This window comes from Mixophyes fleayi, chromosome 1 (genome assembly GCF_038048845.1).
Source record: "Mixophyes fleayi isolate aMixFle1 chromosome 1, aMixFle1.hap1, whole genome shotgun sequence".
In the NCBI taxonomy this organism is placed as follows: Eukaryota; Metazoa; Chordata; class Amphibia; order Anura; family Limnodynastidae; genus Mixophyes; species Mixophyes fleayi.
In genome coordinates, this window is record NC_134402.1 from 314,020,674 (window position 1) to 314,040,206 (window position 19,533).

At 40.6% G+C, this 19,533-nt stretch overlaps 1 protein-coding gene across 2 annotated transcripts in view; it reads right to left on the reverse strand.

Annotated features, from left to right (window-relative positions):
• LOC142158322 (Fc receptor-like protein 5) overlaps positions 1–15,852 on the reverse strand; it is a 33,711-nt gene extending 17,859 nt beyond the window's left edge. The window contains exons 1-3 of one of the 2 annotated variants that reach the window (XM_075212196.1): positions 15,748–15,852; positions 15,204–15,262; positions 11,671–11,706 (exon numbers count right to left, since the gene is read on the reverse strand). In XM_075212196.1, coding sequence (XP_075068297.1) covers positions 11,671–11,706; positions 15,204–15,231 — 64 coding nt within the window. In that variant the 5' untranslated portion in view covers positions 15,232–15,262; positions 15,748–15,852. Of the gene's footprint in view, positions 1–11,670; positions 11,707–15,203; positions 15,263–15,744 lie in introns of both variants that reach the window. The other variant, XM_075212206.1, reaches the window with a different exon arrangement.
• Between the last annotated feature and the right edge of the window lie 3,681 nt (positions 15,853–19,533).

The window sequence follows — 19,533 nt, forward strand, 5'->3', positions numbered from 1 at the left end:
CAGGATGGCCCCTATACCGATGTTGGAAGCTTCGACTTCGAGGAAGAAAGGGCGGGATGTGTCAGGTTGCTGGAGCACCGGAGCAGAGGAGAAAGTGTTCTTTAGAAACTGGAATGCCAGTAAGGCTCCGGGAGGCCAGGTTTTGGTATTGGTCTCTTTGTGGGTGAGGGCAGTTATGGGAGCAACAATGGTGGAGAAACCTTGGATGAAGTGCCGATAATAATTGGCAAAGCCTAGAAAGCGCTGGATAGCTTTAAGGCTCGTGGGAAGTGGCCATTGTAAGACAGCTCGTACTTTCTCAGGGTCCATTTCGAGACCGGATCCAGAGACCAGGTAGCCTAAAAAGGGAATTTGTGGAAGTTCAAAGGAGCATTTCTCCAATTTACAGAATAGTTGATTCTGTCTGAGAAGAACTTCGGCCACATGTTTCCAATGAGAATTGAGGTCTTGAGAAAATATCAAAATGTTGTCTAGATATAAGACCACACAAACATAGAGGAGGTCCCGGAAGATCTTGTTCACGAAGCTCTGGAAGCCGGCCGGGGCGTTACACAATCCAAATGGTATAACGAGGTATTCGTAGTGACCATCCCGGGTGTTAAACGCTGTCTTCCATTCATCTCCAGCCTTGATCCTGATGCGGTTGTAGGCCCTGCGGAGGTCTAATTTGGTAAAAATCTGTGCGCCCCTGATACGATCAAAGAGTTCCGTGATAAGAGGTATAGGATAGCGGTTTTTGACTGTAATGGTGTTAAGGCCTCGATAGTCGATACACGGTCGTAAGGTACCGTCTTTCCTCTTGACGAAGAAGATACCTGCTCCGGCCGGAGAGGTAGAGGGGCTTATGAATCCATGGTGGAGATTCTCTTTGATGTAGACTGACATCGACTGGGTCTCCGGCAAACAAAGTGGGTATACCCGACCCTTGGGTGATACCTTCCCGGGTTGTAGAACCACCGGGCAATCCCAAGGTTGATGAGGAGGAAGGTGTTCAGAGCGAGCCTTATCAAAAACATCAGCGTAGGCAGCATACTGAGGAGGAAGGCCTTGTGGAAGAGGGGTAACCACTTTGACAGGAAGAATATGAGGAAGACATCTTTGATGGCATGCGGAACCCCAAGCGAGAAATTGTTGCGAGCACCAGTCTATTTGCGGGAAATGAAGTTGGAGCCAGGGTATGCCCAGGATGAGTGGACTGGTAGCAACAGGTAGGCCCAAGAAGGAGATTTGTTCCTGATGTAGAACTCCTACTTGAAGGCTGAGCAGGGAAGTGCGTTCAGTAATAATCTCCCTAGGTATTCGTGAACCATCAATGGCCGTAACAACAATGGCCCTCTCCAGAGGAATAACGGGTAGGGCGCACCGAGTAACCAGGGACTAAGAAATGAAGTTGCCTGCTGCCCCCGAATCCACTAATGCAGAAGTAGTGAACGAGTTCTCGGAGACCAGGATGGACACGGGAAAGGAACAGGTTTTAGAGCCAGAACAAATAGGAGAGGATTCGGAAGACCCCAGCCTGATCTCCCCAGAGCAGGTTAGGGTTTTGCGTTTCCCGGCCTCTTGGGGCATGAATTCAGTAGATGGCCCGGGTCAGCACAGTAGATGCAAAGCTTGTTTCTCAGTCTACGCTCTCGTTCCTCCGGAGTTGGGTGAGACCGTCCCAATTCCATGGGCTGCACATGAGATAATGGGCGTTGGAACCGAGGTGCCATTCTGGAGGAGGGACGGAAGGAAGATTCCTTTTCTGAAGATCTCTCCCGGAACCTCAGATCGACTCTGTTGCAAAGGGAAATTAGGGCGTCCAAGGTGAGTGGCAGATCTGCGGATTGTAGGATGACCGCAGGGGTGACCGCTGGGATAGCGGAGCAGCTGTGAAGCCTGGAGATCTGCAGATTGTAGGATGACCGCAAGGGTGACCGCTGGGATAGCGGAGCAGCTGTGAAGCCTGGAGATCTGCGGACTGCAGGATGACCACAGGGATGACCGCTGGGATAGCAGAGCAGCTGTGAAGCCTGGAGATCTGCGGATTGCAGGATGACCGCAGGGGTGACCGCTGGGATAGCGGAGCAGCTGTGAAGCCTGGAGATCTGCGGACTGCAGGATGACCGCAGGGATAATGGAGCAGCTGTGATGGTCTGCGGATTGCAGGAGAACAGCCTGGAGCTGCGACATCCACTAGAAAGTATCACTAAGTGAACTTAAGAACAGGCTTAGAGGAGAGGAAGAGGCAGGTTTAAATAGTGGAGGGAGATCCTGCAACCAATAGGCTGGAAGCACTGTAATAACTGTTGCTGTATTGCATCCTGTTGGCGGCCGTCTAAGATGGCGGCCGCCAGCGGTACTCGGTTGGAGCGCCGGAGAGGTAAGTGAGCCGGGTCCCGGCTAGCGGGTCCCCGGCATGTGGCAGTACCCCCCCTCTAATGGTGGACACCAAACACTTGGGGCCAGGTTTACCGGGAAACTTAGAATGTAATTTCTTCAGAAGACCCGGAGCGTTGATATCCGCGGCGCACATCCAGGAGCGCTCTTCGGGCCCAAGTCCTTTCCAATGGACCAAATACCGAATGCCACCTTTGGAAATTTTTGAGTCCAAAATATGAGTTATCTAAAAACCCTCATCCTGTTAGAGTTGGACAGTTGAAGACGTAGAAGAAGGAGTGGAGAAATGGTTGATGATAAGGGGTTTCAAGAGGGAGGCATGAAAGGAGTTGGCAGTACTCGGTCGGAGCGCCAGAGAGGTAAGTGAGCCGGGTGCCGGCTAGCGGGTCCCCGGCGTGTGACACTTACATGAGTTGTATAATCTGTGCCATGGGAAATTGGCTAGGAAGATTGACAGCTTATCAATGTGGATTCATTTTCCCAAAAGACTGACAATTTGCCCCTTCCCAACACAGTTTTTTTTTAGCAAAATTAAATTGGATGCTCTTCACAGGGGAACTATTAAATGCTAATAGGGGGGCAGGGATGTTCCCTGTGAGTCACTATAATTTGCTTACAAATATTCCAAAAGTTTGACCTTTGGAAATTCTTCACAGATATATCCCAGAGACATAACTCCCCCTTCAATAAACCAGTCATAATGTCCTGCATATTTAAATACCAAACATGAGGAAATTATGACAATGTGGCATACCTTTCCTATAGACATGTGATTATAGCTGTTCCCGGATACCACCAGCACCTGTCATTCACAGCCCTGCTCCTCAGTATGGAGTGGCACTCAGATTTCCCAAAATATGAACTATGATGACATTTTTCTTTGAAGCTCATATTTCTATATACCTGTATGGGTCTTCTAATGCTGTCTGTGTCTGCAAGGATGTCCAGCTGTGACCGGCCCCACAAAGTCTATTAAGGTGTCTAAAAAATAACTTGTGTCAGGATATAGCTCACAGCAGGGGCTCTTTGAAGCTGCCACAGGTGACACTGCTATCTTCTAATATGGGGATGTGCAGAGTCACTGAATACACATACAACAGACTTTCTGACTTCACATTTTACAATTTAGTAGCTCAATTTATCAATGGATTCATTTGATATAACATATTTACACTGCAGTTATGACTTAGGCCTTATTCCCCACAATTATTTGAGAGGTTAACCGTTATATAAAAAACTGTAAGTTCTTTATGTTCACGACAGGCATAAATAGTTGTTTGCCATTTTGGAATTTGTTTCAGGTGCTGGACTGTGTTCCTTCGTGATTTTGCCCTCCCCTGTTGTTAATCACTGCATTGGTAGTGACTATTTCCCCTTTGCATGAAGGACGTTCTGAAGACCCCACAATTACTATAGGACCAGCGCTTCTGTTTATTGATTCATCATCACCGCTAAAAGCGTTGCTATCAGAAATCAACAGTGATCCCAGGAAAATCTCGAGGGCTTCCCCAAACAAGATGAGATTGCACCCCTATCCTTCTCAAGCTCTGATACTATTTCAATTAGCAGTGATGTTGCAACATTAAGTGGATGCACTGCTACTTTATCTTGAGTAGCAAATTTTAATATCATTGTATGGTTTAAGGACTAAGGGGCCTATTTAACAAGCTCCTAATCCCTTGAAAACCACTGCAATTTTTAGTAGTCCCTCTATTTATAACTTTAGGATCGCAGCAGATATCAGAGAAATCTGCTGCTTTCCCACTGTTTTCGAATGCAAAATCAGACCCCATAGGTTTCTATGGGGACAGCTATTTTGCATAATTTAGCAAGTTCCGAAAATCTTTGATTTTGAATTTGTGTCCGACGGCTAACAGCATCTGAAGATAGTGTTAGCCTTGAAGCCTATGGGGAGAGCATTGCGGTCGATGGATCTTCGGATCACTCACCACATTTTACCTGCTCTGCCCTCCAGTTACTATCGCAAATGTGGTCACTTTACGATAGTGACCATAAAGAAGATAGGAGATAGATGTTTGCTGGGACAGCTGTTTTATCATGACTGCTGCTTCGGGAGAACACTTTTAATAAATGCTCGATCTTTCATTCCTTATCAATGCGATAAAAAATGAAAATGCCCTAGTCTATATATATATCCCTACATTACATAATAATTGGAATGCTGAAACCACTGTCCTGTGATAGTTGTGTTTTATTTGGAAAGGGTTGTGAAATGCTCTTTTCATCCTGGGCACCACTTGGTCTATAACTGACCGTGGTTATGTGAAACTAAAGCAGCTGATCAGATCACAAGTCAGATCACTTGATTCTTAGCAAAAACTTAAATTAAGTGACTAAAAATGAATACTGTGCTTTTCATCCTTTCTTAATTTTAATTGCTTTAAGGTTGAATTACATCTGATAGTACACCATGCAGACAGATTACAAATAAGGAGTAAGCTCTGTGAAATAAAATCTAGCAACAACTGAGCTTATGATGAAATGCCCTTGCACCCCTCTCAGATAACTTATGTAACCCAAAATTGCTTTAACTTTAAACGCAGGATCAGACTGACCCACTGGGATACTGGGAAAATCCACTGCGGGCCCCACTGTCGGAGTGCCTCCAACAGAGTAGTGTTCTAACACTGGAGACTTTCCTGCTCAGACAAGAATTCCTCAGCAATATCTGCTGTGCTCTGTTTGGCTGAATGATATCACACAGTCACTCAGCCAATGGGAGTATGGACACATCCTCTACCTACACTGCCAGAGCCATGGAGGAAGATGGAGACAGCACAGCAGGAAGAGGTAAGTGTAAGGGAGTTTGTTTGTCAGTGTGTGTGTATGAAAGAGAGTGTGAGTTATTTTGAATGAGAAATTTGTTAGTGTGCTTAGATTTAAACAGTTAGAGGGTAACTTTGGAGCACAAAGAGTAATTATTATATCTAGTGCACCAAATGTTCCGGCAATGCCTTCAAGTTTCAATATTTAGCCTGCAGAAGAAACATCTAATTTGTTCTATACCTAGGCTGAGGTAACTGGCTTCATGTTTCTAATTGAGCTGTTTGAAACCAAGCAGTTGCTAAAATATTTACATTATGTTTAATTTATATATACACTATTAAAACAGAGGATACAATAAAAAAAAATTAAATGCAATTTACAACAAAATCTAGCAAGAATCACATCTGAAATATAACAAAAAAATACTAGAAACTTTTAATACACAGTTGCATACTATCTATTGAACATGCTCCATTAACTCTGAAGCAACATTAAATTTTGGTTAAAAAAAAGCTTTGGTGACTAAGGAGATCAGATATTGGAGTGGGGTGTGAGGGGGGGACTGCAAAATGTTTGGTCATCTGTATCCTTGAGCTCACTGTACAGTTTGTCTATTGTACAAAGTCTGTTGAGCACATGGAACCAGTAGGTTGGCCCCAGTGCCTGAGGACCCCTTGCCTCTCATCTAGTGACCTGCCCCCCCTTATATCTATATTATCTATATGTTCTCTCCCCAGGCTGCTGTACATTGTGCTGCTCCCCCTTATATGTATATATGTATATGCCTCCCCCCGCAGACTATACATTGAGGTGCTCCCCCTTATATCTATATGTTTTCTCCCCAGGCTGCTGTACAGTGTGCTGCTCCCCCTTATATGTATATGCCCCCCCCCCACAGACTGTACATTGAGGTGCTCCCCCTTATATCTATATGTTCTCCCTGTCATTACAGTCAGACACCCCATATGCCACACTCCGGCTCCTTCCTGCCAGTCTCTCCATGCTGCACTGGCCTCACTAGCACATTTCTGCTCCCGACTGCCAGATATTCCCTCACCTGCCACCATCCTCCCCTACCAAACTCTAGGCTAGTTTCCCTGCACTGAAATGATTTTATAGATGCACTGAAGAAATCCGAATAGAGAACGGAAGAGAGAAGACAAAAGAGAGAAGACAGTTACATGTGAAGATATCGAACATGTATATGGTCTGTAGTTATTCAGGTAAATCTGGAAATACCAGGTAACCTGACAGTTTACATTCTGTATTCTCCAGTAACCTATCCAAGGAAACTTTATGTATAGGATATCACATTTCTTTTGCTGGTGTATATGAGTGGTTGGACTTAGATATATGAAATAGGCTTTTATATAGCTCAGTCTCTTTTGTATGACACCAGCTCATATGTTACACAAGGGTACATTTATCTGTCAACTCTGTGACTCCTGAAAGCTGGAATACTGTTACTATTTTCCTAGCCATGCCTACTCCTACTTGAAGTCCTCTCTGTTCACACAGCACTCACCAGCATCAGCAGTTTTCCTTTCTGATGATGGACTAGCTTGATAGGCCACTGTAGCAGGTACGCACAGGGCTTCCCCAGAGCCCTCTTTTATTCAGCTTTAGTGTCTTGGCTGTCTCTACTCTTCAACAGAAGGTGGGATGATGACAAAATTCTTACTTCCCACATCCATAGCTAATGCTGCATGCTCTGTATCCAGGCAGCACTCCCCTTGGGGGTCTGATAACTGTCACTCTACTCTCCGACCCTAATGCAGCCACTCTCATCACTGTGCCACTAGATTCTCTGGCACCAAAGGCCTGCACTCCAGCTCCTGAACTTTGCTCCTCCTCTTCCAGGTTTCAGGGCTGCTGTGGAACGTAGTGCCTGCACTGACCATCATAGCACTGTGGCAGTTACCCCTGCAGTGGGGTTTACACTTCTGATAGCCCTAATGAGCTATGTAAAACCATAAATACAGATACATTTCTATATTTCTAGCTTTATTACAAGCATGAGTAGCCACTATAGATTATACACAGTAATATAATTAAAGGCTTGGTATTACTGAGCTGAAATATATACTTGGAATAGCTGGAGTGTTTATGCTAAACTAAAATATATGTGAACACCTCATTTACTTGTTTAGGACTTAGATAAATATGTATTTCACTCCTCTGCAGCAGTTTGCAATGTTGTAAGTGATGAGTCCTTGTCTAACAGAGCAAAAACAGAGTTGGTTTGCAGAAATGCATTGTGTAGATTGTTGATTAATGCATAGAGGTAAAGATAGTGATATCTCAACTTTGTGAATTGTATCAGACCCCATTAGTATTCCATACCTCCCAAATTTGGAGTGGTGGAATTCGGAACAGATGTATAACCAAATCAAAATGGATACACCCCAGAGGTGTGCTTAGCACTTTTGAAACAATAGATTGTCCCTTTCACCCCTTCCCTTTAATGAACTATTTAGTTAATCAGCTCTTTCGGTCTACAGTACCACCTCTACAGCAATGATACCCAACTCTACCTATCTTCCACTGTCTCTCTGCCATCTCCTCTTGGATGTAACTACTCTGTTTCAAGCTAAACATGGCCAAAACTGAGCTCACTGTCTTCCATCTTTCGCAAGTCAATCCCCCCACACACCTCTCCCTTACTGTTGTTGACAATACCATTGCCTCAGTTCTTCAAGTCACTTTTGACTCCTCTCTCTCATTCACTTCCCACATCCAATCCCTCTCTCACTCCTGTCACTTCCATTTCCCGAATATTGCCAGGATTTTACCTTTCCCTTGATGCGACCAAAACATTAGTCCAGTCTCTTTCTCTCTCCGTGAATATTACAACCTTCTCTGATCTGACCTCCTCCTCACCGACCCCTCTCCTCTAAATCCCTCCTTAATGCTGCAATAAGATGTATCTGTCTCTCACTCTGTCTGCTTTGCCTCCACTCTCTGCCAATACATAAATTGGCTTCCTATCCCCTTTAGAATCCAATTCAAATGTGTCGCCCTCACCTACAGATATCTTGCCCACTCCTCTCTCTCATACATGTCCAATCCAATCTCCCTCCACAATTCCTCCCACCGCCTCTCCTCCCTTCTGATAACCACTTCTCACTCCCACCTCCAAGACTTTTCCTGTGCTGTTGTCCATCTTTGGAACACCCCCTATCAGGCTCTCCAATACTTCAAATGCAAAACCTAACCTGTTCACCAAAGAGTACCAGACTGCTACCTAACCCCTCCCTACCATTCCCTTCCTTCTTCCTAAGTGTCACTCCCTCATTGTTCCTATCCATCCCCTTCCCAATTAGATTGTAAGCTCTCATAAGCAGGGCCCTCCTTCCTCTTCTAGCCTTCTACCCTCACTTCCCCTCCCGTGTCACCTACCCTTGCCATTCTCATAACTGCCTGTTGTAATATGACTTGATTTTTGTTACCCGTCTTGCATTACTACTTGAATTTTTTACCCACGCATTTCAGTTCCACTTCTGAACTTTTTATGTGCACTGTTAACTTTATTTGTACTACCGCCTGGTACAGCGCTGCAGAATAAACACTAATAATAATATCTGTAATAATAATAATAATAATAATAATATGATAAGAGTCTGTAATAGAGAGTGGAAGTAATACTTTACTTTATACCAGATATACAGAGTAAAGTCAGTGTAACACTGGACATTGTATTTTACCTTCATGGTTCATATCGGAAAATTTTCATTTTTAGGTTTAATGGTCGTTGAAGTCAAAAAAGGGAATACAAATCAGTGCTGGATCCATTTATTCATCTCTAATTTTATGGGGTGGAAGGATAATGCACATGGAACAGTGCATTTTACCTTAATGCTTATATAATTATTTGAATTATACTTTTGAATTTAGTTTTAGTTTGTCTAATTTTCTTTGAATCTATTCTGTAAATTGTGTGTTATTTTTTAAAACAGATTTAAAACAGATTTAGGAGAATCACAGAGGGTTAACTATGACTTTTTGCAAATTCATCATGATAATTAGGACATTTCGTAATAGATTAGATTTGGTTCCTCTTAGAACCAAAAGAGGAAACATGGCATCAGAATATTCAGATTTCTTACTGATCTTAAACTATGTGTCAGCCTGATACATTACTTTTCCGTGTAAACCACACACGAATGAGCTGTCAAGAAACAAGTCCGTAAAAAAGAAAAACAAGAGGGGTTAAAGAGCAAGAACACACATAAACCACACAAAAGGAAACCAGTCTGTGTACTTGCTGGGCCTCATTTACGAAGAGCAAACCTGCCGAGACACAAAGTCTGTTGGTTTGAATAGCGGAGTTAGAGTAAGAACATTCTCCCATGTGCCTTGTTTTAATGAGTAGAGCACAAATTAGATTTCTTTTTGCAGAGCAAGACTATGAGAGGCTGAGATAAAGAGGCGGAGATTTCGTTTCTTGCCATGCGGAATGCAGCACAGCCATTTTCGCTGTGCACCCGTTCTCACCTGAGTTGGTTTAATTGTACTTTGTTTTTGTTGTTTGTACTGCCCTGTATGATGTTTCTGTTTTGTCCATGCGCTATGTATTGCGCTGCGAACCCTTTGTGACGCCATATAAATAAAGGATAATAATAATACTTTAGTTGTGGTTTTTTTTTGCAGTTTTTTGGTTGTTTCTTGACAATGATAAGAACAGCAATCTGTCTGCCTTACTAAGCAAAAAGGCCCCATCTACTCTTCTACAATTGAATATACAATCCTCATTTACCTAAGTATAAGTATCATCCAATGTGATTTTTAGCTAATAATTTAATATAATTAAGTATAATTTGACTAACATTGCATCATGTTGCATTTGCTAATATACTATATTAAGAAAAATGTTCACATTCTATAGGGCCTTAACTAAATTATTCAAGGATTTGTTTTTTTTTTTTAGAAATAAACAAGCATTTTTTATATTGGTTAACAAATAATAATAAAATACATAACCAATAATAATCTATGTATGTGTCACACCTAATGTCGCTTTTTAAAAATATTTCCTACTTATTAGCATAACATCATATTGCTGATCACTGTACAAATTACTGGGCACTAATCCAACTGATATATTATGGGAGATTACTACTGATTGTCACTTACTACTGGAGGTATTTGACTTGGGAATGTTACATATTGCATATTACTATTAGTTTGTCTTCTGTCATATTGCTGGATATTACTGGTACAGGTGGTTTATTACCTGGCATTGCTACTTATAGTAGTATATAACTGGCAATAACTATTATTGATGGTAAACTCGTGGCCATTATGTTTACAGGTAAGTTATTAGGGGGCACTACTGTTACTGCTGGTATATTACTAAGCATTATTGCTGCTGGTGGTTGGCATATTATTTGGCATTACTACTATTGCTGTACATATTATTGGCCATAATTGCTACTGCTGAAATACTCTACTTCTGACACTGGTGATCGCAGTAAATTCCTCGGCGATAGAGACTCGTAGAATATTAGGGTCCCATTGCACCCCAATCAATTGCAAAGTAACATATTAATAATAATACAGTTTCCAGGTCAAGGCTTAAAGGATGACTGAAATTTTGTACTACTTCCTTTCTTATATATCACTAACATATTTTGCAATGCTGTGTGATAAAATAGGCATATTAAATATACAATAACAATACAGGTGCATGGAATCAGAAGGTGAGAGGGCCTTAAACTAAAGCTTACAATCAAAACGAATTATCCTAAAGGAAATTCAAGACTCATGTTCTTATTTTGTACAGTGGACCAGCCTTATATATATGAGAATGAAGGTTGTGAAGAGCCCAACAATGCTATATTGAGTTGCCAATCATCTACAGAAGATTTAGTGTATGACTTCAACTGCACAGGGGAGCAAATACTGGTTGTAAGAAGCGCAGGGTGATGTAGATGTAGTGCAGAGTGTACAAATACTGTGAAAATAAAATAAATTAAATGTGGGTGATAAATAGTATGGTTGCTTATAAGTAGAGGAACTGAGACCTCTGAAGAACTGTATTTTTTCAAGACACACTTAAAACACTTAAGTGTAAATGCATCAAATCTGATGAAAAAGAAAATTGGAGGTGTGGCATAGCAATCAATCTGATTCTAGCTATTATTTATCTAGAAAATGGTAATTATAATCGTATTGGTTGTTAAAAGGTTTGATACATTTACTACTGAAGTATAAGGAATATGTGCAAAGCAGGAAGGCTTTATAAGTTGTTGACCAAAGTGGTTCACACAAATGTAAGTAGGACATTCTTTAATTGCCACTGTATTTCTATGTTACCTGACCATGTACCAACCCCACTTTGGTCTATTTGTTAGTTATATTCAAATTGTATCACCTTGTTTCTTTACTGTTGGTCCTGTTAGCACTATTGGTCAAAACTTTTCCCTCATCTCTACTCCTACTGTACCAGGCGTTTGTGGTATATACAGTGAGGGTTCTAATTTTTTGTAAGAAATTTTACATTACCTGTGTACACCATAACTGAGTTTCCAAATAGAATCACTGCAAGAGATAAGACAAGAATTAGACAACACTTTTCTAATTAAAATGTAGAAAATTACAACACAATTATATTGAAGTGCTTGTATCAAAACATACAGCAAGTCCAGGTTGTATCCTGAAAGACTAAAGCTGTTAATACTAGAATTAAAAAAAATATATAATACATAGCACACTGCACATAAAAAAGAAAAAAATTACTCAAACCATTGAAGGAAACGAGGCGGTTGTTGCCCATAACGAACAATCAGATTCCAGCTACCATTTATCTAGTACATTCTGTAAAAATATAGCTAGAATCTGATTGGTTACTATGGGCAACATTGCCTTTTTGAAGATTCAATAAATGTACCTCGTAAAGTCACACATAGGAGTGACCTTGCAAAACCCCCCAAAAACTTAGAATTGAATAAGTTGTCTGGACACAGAATTTAATAACTACTTTGGACACAGACTAGCCACACATATTTCATATAGAATATAGAATAGTAGATGTATCTAATATTGCAAAATAATAATCAGTCTTCCTTTTTCTTAGCTCGGTGCAAGAAACCCACCTAGAAATTTGAGCTAAAGAGTGTATCTAACCAATTAAGGGAAGCAGGATCTAAAAATAATAGCATTTGAATCTATTAAGTATATTTTTGAAGAAAAGAATAAAAAGTTCACAAACAATAAAATAGTATATTTATACAATTTTTAAAAGTTATACTTGCTACCATTAGTGTCCTCTTTAGCAGCTATCAGAAATCACAATGCTAAAGATCCTGAACCAGCTCAAGTTTGCGCTACCCAAACCCAGGGCGCGGAGTCTAACATGACACCGATCTTCACCAGGAATCCACGCTAGAAGGTATGGGTTTGGCTGTATGCACCACACAGGTCATAGTCCCTGGTATGGGTCCTGATCGTGGTTAATACATGGGGATAAAAGTAACTCTAGCAATAGAGCAACACGTGAAGAAAGTACAGCAAATGGCAACACCAAGAATTTAGCAGCAGATGAATGCAGCACTGGTAATAAGGTAGCGGGAAGCCAGCACTGGTAATATGATAGCGTGAACACAGAATCAAGAATGTAGTAGCAGATGAATTCAGCACTGGTAATAAGGTAGCGGGAAGCCACCACTGGTACTACTGTAGCATGAAAACAGAACCAGGAATGTAGCAGCAGATGGAATACAGCACTGGATATGTGACAAAAGGAATACTAGTATAAACTGTAGGGAGCTAGAAGACACTTAATGTATCAGTAATAAATGCTCTGGATCCCAAACTGTGCAAAGAACAAGTTTAAATAAGGATATGAATGGACAGGGGGAGAGAACTGTAAGAGAACAATGCACACACACTCCCACGCATACATATCTGACATGGCAGCCTGTAACGGACGCGGATAAGAGAACCAGGCAGAGATGCAGAGGCACAAAAGAGTAGCTCAATCGACCAATGTAAGTCTGGCTCATGACAGCAGCCTTTAAACCGTCTAATTTGAGACTTTCTCTGTCATGGCTTGAAGACACTAGCGGCTGAAATGCATTAGTTTGCACGTCACCACCACACAGTGTGAACGTTGAGCTCTGGAATGTTCCTGATCTCTGTGTAAGTATATTCTAGCATTCTTTTCTGTGTTGGCTCCAGACTGTACATGGCCAAAGTTCGTACATTCAGCATAAAGCCAGTGCAGGACAGAATGCTGAGACATCCTTATCCAAAGAGTGGGACATCCCCATACCCTATTTTCAACCCGTATTGGGTTGGCGCTATGATAGAGGAGAAGCTGCTGAAGAGGACCACTGTGAACAGTAAAAATGTCAAATATTTCACCACCACAATTCAACAAGTTGGGGATACCGTTTAAGCCACATTACATACATTGAGGGCCTAGCGCTGAGTTAGGAGCAAAGCAAAACAAAAGGAGTACATTATCTTTTGCACAAACCATGTTACAATACAAGGGGGGAAAGACTGTAGCACACTAATACTGGCCATCTTTTTTGTACACTGAAATTTAAAGTTGATCTAGGACATGCCCTATCCCAAATATAAATCTGCCCCCACATTTTAAATTTACCTACCACTTCAATGCAACATGATTTTGCCAAGGTGCAACTTTGGTCCTTTTTTTTGCTTTGCTCCTAACTCAACATCAGACCCTGAATGTACATACCCCTTTTGTATTGTAGCAAAAAGCATACATCCCACATTTTGAATCCTGCTAGTGGGACAAAATAAACCCCTCCCCGATCCACCCAAATGATGTTCACAAATGGGCAAATTTGTGTAAAACTCCACCCACATTCCTTGTAAGCCTCACCCGTTCTTCAGTCTGAAAATCTGGATGTCCCTCCAAAATCAGTTCGGAGGTAAGCAAAAAGTGATCAATATGGATAGAATGTACTTTGATCTTAAAACGAAGTAAAGATGTATAGGATTATAGATGTATAGTATACAAGTATAGATGTATAGATTGTAAGCTTGCGAGCAGGGCCTTCTCACCTCTTTGTCTGTTTTACCCAGTTTGTTTATTAGTTTACTATGTTTGTCCCCAATTGTAAAGCGCTACGGAATATGTTGCCGCTATATAAATAAATGATGGTGATGATGATGATGATGAGGACTAGGAGTAAATATGAGGTAACACCCTCTGACATGGACACATCTTAGACTGTGATTCTCAATAGAGAAGCATAATGAGGTATTAACCATCCACAGCATAGCTGCTAGAGTCATTGCGAAGTGCAGGGACTGGTATCACAGCGCAGACTTGTGAATACATAGAATGCCACTGATAAAATAAAGCTATAAACACTGAAAAAGTGCTTTTTTTAAGTCTGCAATTTATGAACACAGAACAATGTATAAATATTGTGTCATATTATAGTTTTCAATTGTTGTTTGTCAGAAAAAAAATGTAATATAAGTCACTCTCAAAACATTAAAATGTAACTTAACTAAAATATATTTTTATCTAATTAAAATCACTATGCCTGGTACTACAACTTACTGCAAGGACCCCTGACACATAAAATAAGACTTCTACAATTACCTATTGAAAACTTAGAAACACTGTTGTTGCAATTTGACAGATAGATTGTGAAAAAAATGACCTTCCTTATTAACATCTGTAACCATAGAATCAAACTGTAGACCACACTTAGATGCATGGCTACAGATGTTACCAATGATTGTCAGTTACTTACAACATCTGAAAAATGGCGACTACAGCATATTTTTAGTATACAACCAACAATTTTAGGCTGACTTTTTAGTTCAAGAAATATTCCCGTTGTAGAGCCTAGCATAGAGATTTTAATTAGGAAAGAATTTTTTTGAGTGGAGTTGCCCTTTATGGAGTAGCTGGATCATTTGGGCACTTGTTGACACTATCCATTACTGTATATGGTGGGTGTTTCATTTCACTTTGGCAGAGAAAGACAGCATGAAAACTTTTCCTTTGTCAAAAAGTCAGGGTAAAAGAATATTTAGTTGTAACTTACCCATGAGAAAGTTGATCAGCCAAGGCATTGTAACTGAACCGAGTCTTCAGTGACTTGTCCTGCAGCATGTATTTGAAATTACTTTTCATTTACAACATTGCTCTTGAATACATTTTATGTATTTTACCATATATCCCAAGTGTAATTTTTTGTTTTTTTGAAGGAAAGTTATTTGTTTAAACTATAACCCCCTATCCCACTTTCCTTGCAGATTGCCCATCTCTTTGGTCTGAGGTATAAATATATAATAAAGGTAAATGGGGATAAGTCCCTAACCAGCAGATTTGCTGGGATGCATAACAGTGTAGGTAACACATACCTAAAAGTAGCATGCAGGGCAATTTGTTACATGGAGTATGCAGTGCTACTGTATATGTGCAATATGTAGAACTGTGGGAGAGATTCAGAGATAGATAGATAGATAGATAGATAGATAGATAGATAGATAGATAGATGTCGATGAGATAAATTGATACTTGTAGATGCAGAGAAATGTGTAATATGCAGAATTCAATGTAAGTAATACAACTGCTACACTTACTACCTTTAAACGGTCTGCTGTCCTTTCTTTCTCCTGTGTCCTTCCTCTGTCTTCTGTCTTTTAATGTAACATTTGTGCAAGACAAGGAGATGACACAAGTTCCTTATCCCTTTGTTATGATGCAATAAATACTCCCTGCCAAGCTCTGCAATATATAACAGTGCTAAGCAAACAATAACAAAACATTAAGAGAGGATTTCAAAAGGATGCTATACTGTCCTGCAAGTAACACGTTGGAGGCAAAGAATGTTGTATTGTATATGCTAGTGGTAAGGGCTCTTCTTTAAACAAACCTAACATTAAAATGTTTATTTTTAATCTTCTGTAAAATATAGTAAAACAGAACAAAGAAATTATTATTATTTACAAAAAATACATTTACTGTATTGGTTATATATAATGTTTTCTTCTAATATTCATAATATGAATAGGTTAGTCATAAGCTAACCCTTTTCATGGACAGCAATATCAATAGTGAGACCTGCATTATAAAATCAGACCAAATTAAATACTTATGTGATGGAATATTCTAGTAAAATACAATAATATTAGTATGATCATTGATGGAAGTGGAAATTTGTAAGTGACGGTATAGAAAACGTATGTGAATGGAATTTGATGTTTTTATAAATCAAAGCAGTAAGAGAAGTAACGGTATGGTATATCGTCATATATATGCCCCCACTTTGACCACTGTGAATGATAATAAACATTATTAAAATGATTAACAGTTGATATCCCTCACTGCACTTATACATCTCAATTACTTATTTAACTTCTTTGAATAATTGGCATGAGACATAATTGTGGCAATAATAAAAGGAGTTTATTTTGCAAACCAATTTGGTAATTACACCAAGATTACCATAATGTGCACCCGAACCACTGGCAGTCGACTGCATTTGATTTTCCGGCAACACGCCATCCAGGACCTCCACCTTCGAACGCCAGACACACCAGGAACTGGCAACAGGCAACGAGAGAACAGCCTGGCAAGCCATAGCAAGCACAAAAGTCGGGGTCACGGGCAAAGTAGCAGGCTCCAAAGTACAAGCCAGAAGAGTCAGGGTCACAAGAAAGTAGACAGCGTCAAAATCCAAGCAGGGGGTCAAAACACGGGAGATCCAAACAGAGTATCCACAGGACAGCAACAGGAAACCAGGAGCAAGTCAGCAAACTATAACAGCAAGCTATAACCAGCAGTGAGGCTCAGTCCTCACTGCCTTAAATACTGCAGCCAGCCAGTCAGAGCCTAGCTCTGAAAACACCCACAGGACCCTGTTGATTAATTTCATTAAAACCTAATAGCCTGCAGGCTATTACTTGGACTTGCGCACGCGCCCGGCTGTCCTCGGTTGCCGGGACGCCGCACTACAGGGGGAAGTGTCCGACCGTTGCCTTGGCGACCTCGGCGGAAATGACGTCCCGGTCGTCAAGCTTACGGCCGGGACGCCAGAGGACACCAGAAGCGAGCCGCGGCGGCTGTGAGTACCTGCGCGGCTCGTAACATATATATATATATATATATATATATATTTATAATGTGTTAAAATGCTGACAGTCTTAATGACTTCATGTTCGAATTGTGAACACAGATAAAATGTCGACATGTAAAATGTGTACACAGTCAAAATGTCAACATCAATCACTAAATTTAAAGCTACAACAAAACGAAAACAGCATTAAATGTAAAAACAAAACAAAACAAAACAAAACAAAAATGTGTGCCCTCCTCCCAAGCAGCTTGACCAACCTAGTGCTACAAGCCTTGGCTGGTACTAGCAATATTATGGGAGGATAAAAAGCGTGGGGGCCTCCCTGATTTTCCTATGATCAGCACTATGTTTTGCCAGCCTGGGCAAACCCGCAAAGTGAGGTCCCCTTGCCATAATCCCAAACCAGCTCCAGCACGGGCTGGATTCCTTAGGGAGATTGAGTCTGCATAAACAAAAAAAAATGTGCCCCCACCCCTTAGGTTTAATCAGCCCCTTGCAGATATAACTAGGGCTCTTCCCACACCCCTGAGGCAGTGGGTGTTGTGTAATGATAACACAGGTCTGCGAAATTTAAGGTATTGAAAGCTTTTTTAATAATACTTTTATATTCTTAATTATATTCCTGTGTACATCAAGAAATAGTATATTAAAAAAAATTACCACATCACATTTACCTATAAGGGGGTTCCATACATTTTTAAGAATAAAAAAGTAGTTTAATTGCTCTTCACAGATTTATTGTGAAATACGAAGAAGTGTAGATGATATCACTGTGGTTTTTGTCTTAATTGCATAAAAAAATAACAATAAAATCAAACAATAATAGAAACAAAACCATAATTATTGAAAAAATCGTTAATATCTTGACATTTTGGTACACAAACTTTGTTTTGACGCTTTTTGCTTATATGTTTTTTCTGTGTCGTCTCTGTGTCTCATCTAGAGATGGGCGGGCTCGGTTCCCCGAGAACCGAGCCCACCCAAACTTCAGGTATCCGAGTACCGAGCTGACTCGGCTCGGTACTCTCCCGCCGATTCGGAATTCAAAATGAGGCAAAACGTCATCGAGACGTTGTTGGTTCTCGGAGCTCGGTTCTCGCGATGTTTCAAATGCATAAATAGCCGCCTCCACAGCCATCCAGTGCCATTTGAGAGAGGGCGAGAAATGGGTTAGCAGGATTAGAGCAGGGAGAGAGCAATTATTAGAGCAGTTATTAGAGCAGGAAGAGAGCAGTTATTAGAGCAGGAAGAGAGGAGTATAGAGGAGGCATTTTTCCAAACATTACAAACTGTTTGGGGTGTCATATTCCCTCCTAAAGAAACTATTTTCTGCCTGCAGAAATTGTAATATACCAGCACAATTTCTTTCTGAATTTGCACAAAATTTGTTGGGTGTCACATATTCCCCTGTAGTAAAAAGCTATTTTCTGGTGCTGAAATTGTAATATACCAGCACTATATATTTCTGAATTTGCACTACAAGTATTTGGGGTGTTAGATATTTCCCTCTTTAAAAAAAACAATTTTCTGGTGCTGAAATTATTAGATACCAGCACTATATATTTCTGAATTTGCACTACAAGTGTTTGGGGTGTCAGATATTCCCCTCTTTGAAAAAAAGCTATTTTCTGGTGTTAAAATTATTATATACCAGCACTATATCTTTCTGAATTTGCACTACAAGTGTTTTGGGTCTCATTAAAATGGATTCACAGCAGTCCACACATGAGCAGGATCAGCAAGCAGCTGTTGGCACCAGTCCTGATGGTAGTCTTCCATGTACGCCATTTGGTAAAACCTATGTAAAAGTACATAGTCTTTTTAAGTCAGGGTAAAAAACACAAAAAAAACCCTTTTACTGTGTTGAAGAGAAAAAGAGCTGTAATGATGAAAAGTTAACTGCCAATATAAAAAAAAATTGCCAACATGCCATTCTACACACGCAGTGACAAAGAAAGAATGAGGCCTTCGCCTTTCTCTATTAGTGCGAGATTTAAAAATGTTACTGAGCTTTCTTCTTGTAAGGCCACTCGTGACCAAGCAAGACCAAGTAATTTGAAGTCCAAAAGTGGTGCACATCTACTGTTACGTGTGAAAGCCGAGCTGCAAGAAAACAGTAAGACATTAGAGGAAAATGTATACTCAGAATCAGAAATGACACCAATCCCTGAGGAGAGTCCATCCACGAGTGGTATGTGTAATTGTGACCATTCTGATAGTGTACCCATAAAGAAGGGCCCTTTCAGCATTTCTGCTGATGTGTGCCTGAACAGCCTGAGTGTAGCCGGTGATA